Source organism: Nothobranchius furzeri, chromosome 3 (assembly GCF_043380555.1).
Source record: "Nothobranchius furzeri strain GRZ-AD chromosome 3, NfurGRZ-RIMD1, whole genome shotgun sequence".
NCBI lineage: Eukaryota > Metazoa > Chordata > Actinopteri > Cyprinodontiformes > Nothobranchiidae > Nothobranchius > Nothobranchius furzeri.
The window spans coordinates 3,791,970-3,801,172 of NC_091743.1; the positions used below are offsets into that span (position 1 = coordinate 3,791,970).

At 42.9% G+C, this 9,203-nt stretch overlaps 1 protein-coding gene across 3 annotated transcripts in view; it reads right to left on the minus strand.

Annotated features, from left to right (window-relative positions):
• Positions 1-389: 389 nt before the first annotated feature.
• Positions 390-9,203, minus strand: part of LOC107373568 (calcium-dependent secretion activator 1) — a 603,181-nt gene continuing 594,367 nt past the window's right edge. For all 3 annotated transcript variants that reach the window (XM_070549106.1, XM_070549105.1, XM_070549104.1), the window contains 2 exons: positions 4,734-4,838; positions 390-3,086 (listed from right to left, as the gene is read on the minus strand). In XM_070549106.1, coding sequence (XP_070405207.1) covers positions 2,913-3,086; positions 4,734-4,838 — 279 coding nt within the window. In that variant the 3' untranslated portion in view covers positions 390-2,912. The remainder of the gene's footprint in view (positions 3,087-4,733; positions 4,839-9,203) is intronic.

The following is a 9,203-nucleotide window of genomic DNA, read 5'->3' on the forward strand; positions in this document are numbered from 1 at the left end:
AAGTTAAAAGATTTTGTGAAAAAGTGAAAGACTTGAAGAATTTCCTGTGTATTCTCATGGGCCAAAAACTACCAGAAAAAGCTTAATATCTCACAAAATATTAAAGATATCCATACCAAAAGCAATGCCCTTAATCAGCTGAAGGAGTTGAACATTTTGATATCAAATTTGCTGAAACAGCTGAAAAATTGTAGAAGGAGAAACAGATTAAAAAAAAACATCCAGAATCTGAAACAGGATCACTATAGTGGGAATGCTGTAAATAGCACAGCTTGACCACCACCAGGATGCAGGACAGGTTGTCCGATTACCGGCCAACCTGCTCTACCTCCTGAGCTACTGCTGTCCACAATAGAAATACCAACAATAGGAATGATTGAGTCAGCAGGTGTTTTTCCACATGTGCCATTGACTTTTATTTGAACATTCTGGGAAACAATAGGTTTTTCTAGAAGTCAGAACCATAAATCATTGACAGTATCTTCACAAACACTTTGAGGAATGAATACCACAAACATGCAGCACTTGCACACAGGAAGATACACAAGTTCAGAAGTACAGAGTGGAAAAAGTTTGACATAACAAAGCAACTCCAGGTTTCACTTCCAAAAGTTCAATAGAAAATGTCATACGCTCTATTCTGGATAAAAGCAAAGGGTATTAAGGAACATGTACAACACAGCTGGCAAATTAACTCTGAATTTCAATGAAAACATAACAATAATAATAATAATGTAAGTTGTCCTACTCTAAACCTGTATGGTAACATTCAGACTGGAGGTCCACTTCCTGCTATCTAATCTCACAAACATGATAAAGAAAAGATTCAGTTGAAATTGGGTTGATGAACAAATCCAAAATGTCACACCTCCAATTATCAGTGCCTTCTGTTTTCAAACCAAAGGAAGAACCTATAAACGCCCGAGTGGACATTCAGAATGTAGAGCAGACCCTTAGGATCAACTCTGCATACATCTTTAAGTATTAAGTTGTTACAGCAGGTTACAAGTAGGAGTCTAAGTCCAGGATTTCACTACACAAACTCCATCCAAATGCCACGTTTCACTCAAATAGTTAGGGTACTTTATGAAATGAACAGATTTAACACTTCTGTGCTGACTAAGGTGGATTTCATGTGTCCAACACAAACAAATAGTTTAAAATAGTTAACTAACTAAAACAACTTGACTGTTTTAGAGGATTATTGATCTGGTTATTGTTCTCGGTCACAAACCAGTCAATGAATTCAGAAACACCTTCCTAAAGCCAAGCAGACCTCCAGCGTTTATCTGTCCCCTACTGCAGAGCAGAACAAGAACATGCACTGAAGTTCATTTCATTCAACATTTTCCACTGATTAACAAATATTTACCATTGGGTCTACTGCTCTGCTGAGGCTAGTTGGGCAGATTGAAACCTTTTTATTTGAACGAAAACAAGCAGACAGAAAAGAAATGAACAGAAAAGTTTGATTTTTAGGTTGAGGAATGTTGCACATGCAGTTGTGAGAAAGTGATGAGACCAGTTCAGGGTCCTATAAAAACCACATATCCACTGTAACATGAGTCCAGCTGTGATCATTACCATGTCAATCTCAAAAACATGCATTCCACCAAAAGGTGGATACCATCAAGGAGCGAGTGGACGGATCAACACGGATTGGGATTGATTAATTACGCCATTATTGGATCTAGAGGGGTTGAAGACCAACAGAACGCTAAGGCAGAGAGGAAATGATCTCTGTCTGTCCCCAAAACAATTTTTATCTGAATCTGGTGCCCTTGAAGCCTGTGAGGCTGAAGTGAATACTCCCCTCAGAAGAAATGTGGAATGCTGCCGTCGCTATGGAAACTCTTTCTCTCTATCTCAGCCTGGGCGGGACTGTGACCAGTGAAGGCTGTGGAACCATATCTCAGAGTCAATGTGCTCTCTAACCCATTATCTCCCTCCCCTGTCCAAACGGAGGTGATGAGCGCTGCCTCATGTGGCTGCACGCACTGAAGTGAGGAGAGTCCCAACCCTACCTCCCACCTAGTGGACACTTATGTTGGGTGATGTCTGAAGTCTGTGTGTATTTCTGTCTGAGGTGTTTTTTGCAGAGCAAAGCTGCCCTCCTGGTGGAGGGTAACTCTGAAGTGCCTTTTGTTCCTCCCCCTGACTCTATCCTCATGTAAACCCTCTGATCTCTATTAAGGTAGCTCGACTCGGGTTGCGAATGACCACAGTCACCAATTCTTGTCATGTGTGTATGTCTGATCTCAGAATCATGTGTACTGACATTCTAATTTCCCTCTGGGATTAATAAAGTATCTTTGAATTGAAATGAATTGTAATAATAACCCAGTTCCTCTTGAATCACAGTATAACGGCCTACATCAACAAAAACCCAAAGTAAAAACTGATCCAAACTGTTGATAATAGAAGAGGTTTTCTTACTGGAACGGTACTATAAAACACACACCGGGTGTAAGGAAATAGTTATGCTCGTTGTGCTCTGTTCTGATGAGGGTTAGGGCCAGTCATTGCTAACGATAAAGATCGGCTGTTAGCTCACTTTGTCAGGTGTTTGCAACAACATAACAAATATGTTCTGGATTCATTTAGCTGCTTTTGTTTCACTGTTTAATTAAAACGAGAAAGGCTTTGCAAGATTTCATGATGAAATTTACACATAAGTACAGAGTGTTTTATATTTTAGTTAACAGAATCATTTTACCGTTACATCATTTGTACTGGTGAGAAGCTAGAACTGAAGGAGGGTTAAATACAAACTTTAAGGGTCACCAACAGGAATATGTAACTATCTCAGAATCACAAACAAGATAAGATGATCTGCTCTGAGCTAAAGTAAAGGCAGTTTGGGCTCACCATCTGAAAAGCCTTGACTTTTTGGTGACCTTGAGACCTTTGATCTAGTGATTATTGTCGTCGTCATCGCTGTCCCTCATAGAGACGCCTTGCATCCCTCCTTCTCTCACTGAGGCGGTGGCTTCTTCCAAGGTCAGGCGGTTTCTTATCGTATCGTACATTTTACTGTTCAACGTGGAGTCCGACACCCCTTGGAGACGGAAGTCACGATACTTTTTCTGACAAATAGGAGAACAAAAAGCTATTAAAGGCACTGAAGCGATACAATACCTGTAACTAGGCTGCAGGCTGGTAGAGCTGACCCAAACACCTGGAGTGGAGTCACTGGTTGAACTTCCTGATTTCAGCCTTTTCCATGTTCAGAGTATTACAAAGGACCAGTGACTAAACTTCCATCCCCTCTGCTGTGATGAGCCCAGCCCCTAGATCAGGGGTCCTCAATTGTAATGGTCTGAGGGCCACAAACAAAAAAGACCCAGAATCAAGACGGCCGGGGGGGGGGGGGGGGGGGGGGGGGTACCTGTTTGGATCGCTGGCTGTAATGCACACAACACACAAGCTTGCCATATAAAGAAGGACAGCACCTGTCCCCCTCCAGCTCGGCTGTGTGACTGCACTAACCTGTCCTGTGGGACCCTCACCCTTTCACCCTCATGTCCATGCTGTCTCTGGAGGAGCAGACAGGAAACAAGACCTCCTGTAACTTAAAATGAACCAAAGCTTCCTCCCAGTTTCTCTTTAAGCTGAATTTAACATCAGTTTATCATCATGAAACAAAAGAATAAAGTGGAACAAGAACTTCTATCTTCTATTTCTCTCTCCTTTTAACTTCTTCGTGTCCCTAAATAAAAGAGACAGATGATTACGCTGACCCCGCCCCCCTCCTGAAGACCGGATCTCCCGACATCACAGCACTTGTTCTGACTGAGCGCTTCCAGGAGAAACAATAATGAAATTATGAAAATAATAACGCGTGTTTGGAGGAGCGTCCTCTGATCCTCTCGTGTGAGCAGACAATCTCCCCCTCTCTACCAGTCGCTGATCGAGCGAGCGGCAACCCGCTCAATTAAAATAATTTACGGCCCAAATCCGACAGAACCGGTCGGGCTGATTCGGTTCAGGTTCGGTCTCAGGTTACAACTCCAGCCCTGCAGAACCACATAAAGGCAGACCAAAGTTTCCTACCCGGTAAATGTGGAGAACACCGCTCTGACAGATCTGGATGCTGCGCTGGTGCCGCCGTTAAAATAACACAACTACATTCCACTATAACTGATTATGGTTCTCTTCTATGATGCAGAATCGTTTATGCCCACATCTCATGCATTGATTATTTGATTATTTTCCTCAGCTCTATCCTACACCTCCCAGTCGGCCGTCGGGGGGGGGGGGGGGGGGGGGTGCGCGCAGGGTTTGGGGGCCACAAAGAGAGGGCTCGCGGGCCGGAAGTGGCCCGCGGGCCGCCATTTGCGGATCACTGCCCTAGAATATCTTCCAGAAATGTGTGCAGTGGAGTCGAGTTAAGACAAGTCGCGCTGAGTAGGATCTAATGGAATCACGACTAAAACTCTAATCATACGCTTACGCAAACACGCCCAAGGGGTTTCAAAGTTTAGCACTTGCTAGTGTCTGATCCCACTGCACAGACCGGAATCATCACTGCAAGAACAGAAGTGACAGTGAAAAACAAACAATCTCAGCTGGACCTACAGATCGTAAGAGAAAAAAAGTCAGGTGCAGAGTACATCACGGTACTGGAGCTCCATGATCACCCCTCAGTGGGAATCCCGTTCATTTTATTTACCCTTCTTAAAAAATAACGATTAGAACTTGTGTGTGTGTGTGTGTGTGTGTGTGTTACTCACCTTGACAATCCTGATGAGTATCTTCAGTTGATAAAGATGCAGCTGCAGGTCCATGCGGTCAGTCAGCCATGTTCCTACAAGGTTCATTGTGCTGGTGTACCATTGCTGGGGAACACACACACACACACACACACACACACTGTTACTGACTGATAGTTGAACATGTTAAATATGAACTTTGGGGACTGGACCCCTCACACCGCTGATTGGCCAGTAACAGAGCACGCTGTGGAGTGTGTGGGTGTTTAAATCACCCAGCATGTGTGCTTAAATTCCTAAATGCGACAGGTTCTGCTCCAGCTACCAGACCAAGCTCTACTGGGGCTCCACCACCAGACTCTGGACCCTAAAAGCGGGCTCCACCACTGGCTAACGAGGCTAGCTGACAGACCACGCTGGCTTCACAACCAGCGGCCCTTAACGCTGATAAGATGCCACCTAAGAGGAGCAACATTAATGAGGAGGAACTGGAAGACATGAAGAAATCACTAAACTTTATGCCAGAAGAAAGAACAACAATTTCAAAACAACAAAAACTGATATTTAATGGATGATATTAAAGAACTAGGGCTGAGCGAGGACAAGGACAAGAAGATCGCTTTGCTGGAAGGATGAGTGTCAGATCTGGAACAATATACAAGAGTAAATGATGTGAAAGTGACAGGACTGCAAACCAAGCATCAAACATATGCACGGGTGGCAGCTTCAGAAAAAGGAGAGCCACCTGAGCAAGAACTACGCACTCTGGAAGAGCAGGTAATGACTTTGTTCAACAGCAAGGGTATTGAAATGGACAGTAATAATATTGAGGGATGCCATCCTCTTCCAATGAAAAACAAAAAGCAATTACCAGCCATTATCATTCGTTTTGTTAATAGAAAACAGAAAAAAGAACTGCTCAAACAAGGAAGAAAGCTAAGAGGTACAAATATATATTTAAATGAACATCTAATCAAGAAAAATGCAGACATAGCAAGACAAGCAAGAGTTTTGAGAAAACAGAAGAAAATACAGGCAACTTGGACGTCAGACTGTAAAATATTCGTTAAGTTGAATGGAACACCAGAGCAGGCTAAGGTTCTAGTCATCAAAGGAACTAGAAAAATATAAATGATAAATCAGTATGCAAATTAGAGCAAAATATGAGGGGAAGATCTAAGATGCACAACCAACTCAGATGGCTGACAGTTTACAACTGACAACTCATATAGATAATGAAAATAAGACATTGTGTCACGTTCTGCCCCTGCCTTCCTGACTGTGTCTCTCTCCTGCCCTGATTGATCCATATTGTTCTCACCTGTCCCTCGTTAACCTGCCCATGTGTTCCTGTCCCAAGTCAAGTGTTCCTGTCCCAAGTCAAGTGTTCCGATGTTCCCTAGTCTCCTGTGTTGTGTGGCCTTTTGGGCGTCTGGTATCCGCCCCTTAACGGGGGGGTACTGTCACGATCTGCCCCTGCCTTCCTGACTGTGTCTCTCTCCTGCCCTGATTGATCCATATTGTTCTCACCTGTCCCTCGTTAACCTGCCCATGTGTTCCTGATTTCCCTGTGTATTTATACCTCCCTCCTTGTGCCAGTCTTTGTCAGATCATTGTTGTTTGTCGTGTTGTTCTCGTTCCTGCCGTATCCTGTCATTAAACCCATTTTTACTTTACCCGTGCCTGTAGTCCTGCCTCTTGGAACTCTCCAACACACATGGTCCATCATCTCCATGCCCCCGCAACATGACAGAATGATCTGACCAAACCTGGACCTGTGGTGAGCTAACACCTGTTTTTCTGGAGGATTATTTTTTCTTTTTTTTCCCCCTTTTCAGCGGAGGGAGATTCCGGCTTGGAGTTGTGTTTCTCGGCGCATCCTACCTGTTCTCGGGGTGGTCGAGCCCTCTGGGTGATCCTGGCACATCCTATCAGTTTCCGGGGTGGTCAAGGTCTTTTCTCCTCTCCTGCTGTTCTGCCCCTTCCTGTTTTTTACGGAAGCTGTCGTTTCCTGGAGTTTTGATGGAGGTAAAACCCCCTACGCATGCCATCATTCTCCGGGGTGGTAGGGCTGGTCTTCCTGCTCCGTGGTCTGTTTCCCTTCACCCGAGCCTGCCTGTGGATCCTGTCGAGTCACGGTGTGCACCTGCTCAGAACAGTGGTTGAGTACCTGCTACCGCTCCTGGTTCCCTCGCGTCGCTCCTGCTGTTTCGTCCCACTTCCTGGTCCACGCCTGCAGGGTCTATGCCTGCAGGTCCTTCACGCTGCGGTTCCTGCTGGGTCCCATGCCTGCTGCTGCAGTTCCTGCTGAGTTCCACGCCTGCTGCTGCAGTTACCACAGGGTCCCATCCCGGCTGCTGCGGTTTGTCCTCCTGTCCCAAGTCAAGTGTTCCGGTGTTCCCTAGTCTCCTGTGTTGTGTGGCCTTTTGGGCGTCTGGTATCCGCCCCTTAAGGGGGGTGGGGGGTGGGGGGGGGGTACTGTCACGATCTGTCCCTGCCTTCCTGACTGTGTCTCTCTCCTGCCCTGATTGATCCATATTGTTCTCACCTGTCCCTCGTTAACCTGCCCATGTGTTCCTGATTTCCCTGTGTATTTATACCTCCCTCCTTGTGCCAGTCTTTGTCAGATCATTGTTGTTTGTCGTGTTGTTCTCGTTCCTGCCGTATCCTGTCATTAAACCCATTTTTACTTTACCCGTGCCTGCATTCCTGCCTCCTGGAACCCTCCACCACACATGGTCCATCATCTTCACACCCCCGCAACATGACACATTGGGGTATGATAGCAATATAGATCCTGATTGTAATTTCTTTCACAGTAAATGAATGCAATTATTCAAATGAGCAACTTAAAAAGACAATCAAGGTAGAAAAGGGTATAACAATGGTTCACTTTAGTAGTTGAAGCTTATATACAAACTTTCAAGCCATAAAGACTACATAACTCAGTTTGAACAGCCATTCAAGGTAATAGCCATATCAGAGACCTGGATAACTCCTGGAAAAGAAGAAGACTTTAAAATAAATGGATTTGAATTTCTTCATGTAGACAGGGTCAACAAGAAAGGAGGGGCGGTGGCACTTTACATGAATAAAAACCTAAAATATGAAAGAATGGGAAGAATGACGACTGTTGTTAGAGTGATGGAATGTTTAACAGTGGAAATAAGTATGGAAAAGGGAAAAACTTAATTGTCAAATGTATATACCGAACACCAGGATCCAAGATTGAGATATTCAAGGATTATATGGAGGAATTATTTACAAATATAAATCAGAAAAGGATGTTTATTTGTGGGGATTTTAATATTGACCTACTGAACCCAAATCATAATAAGAGTACTGAAGAATTTATTGATTCCATGTACAGCATGGGTTTATTTCCACAGATAACAAGACCGACCAGAATAACATCTCATTGTGCAACTGTAATAGATAATATATTTACAAATACAATAGAAGAAAATATAAAAAGTGGGCTGTTAATCAACGATATAACTGACCATTTACCAGTCTTTGCGTCTTAGAATTGCCACCATAAAGTGAAAAGTGATGGGCACAAGATTATGTACAAAAGAATAACAGAGGGGACATTAAACTGTCTTCGAAATGAACTCTTAAAACAAGATTGGAATTTGGTATGTGAACAAACAGAAGTTAATGAAGCGTATGAAGTATTTTTAAGAACATTTAACACATTACTTGATAAAAACTGCCCAGTAATTGAAATCAACAGGAAACACTACAATGCAGGAAGACCATGGATGACTAAAGACTACAAAATGCCAGCAAAAAAAAAGAACACCCTATATTGAGAATTCATAAAAAAGAGAACAATAGAAACTGAAAGGAAGTATAAAAATTACAAAAATAAATTAACAAATATAATGAGATCATGTAAAAGAGAGTATTTCATTAAAAGGTTACAACATAATAAAGATAACACTAGAGATATATGAAAGGTATTAAACAGCATAATCAAAAATAAATTAAGGAATAATGATTACCCTGGGTACTTTATGGAAGGGACAAGAAGCATTAATAATAGGAAGGAGACAGTAGATGGTTTTAATGAATTCTTTGTAAACATAGGGCCAAAACTGGCAGAAGAAATAAAGGTTGATGGAATAGAAAGGGACACTGAAAATATTGAAAGGAATAGAAGCACAATGTTTTTGAGAGCAGTGGAAGAGAAAGAGATCTATGACATAGTTAGAGGACTTAAGAACAAAACCAGCACAGATTGGAATGATATGATATGGTAACAGTAAAAAGTTATTGATGGCATTGTTAAACCATTAACATATGTAAATCCTCTAATACAGGCCCGGGCCTGTATTTGACTCAAGCTCATCAAGCTCCAGGCCTTTATTGGAAGGAGGGCCAGTATTAGAGGCAGGCCTCTATTTCTATTTGAGCAAAATGAACTAATGGTTCGCTGGAGTTTTTGACAATTAAAATTGCGCCCACATTTTCAAAGTTAAACACATT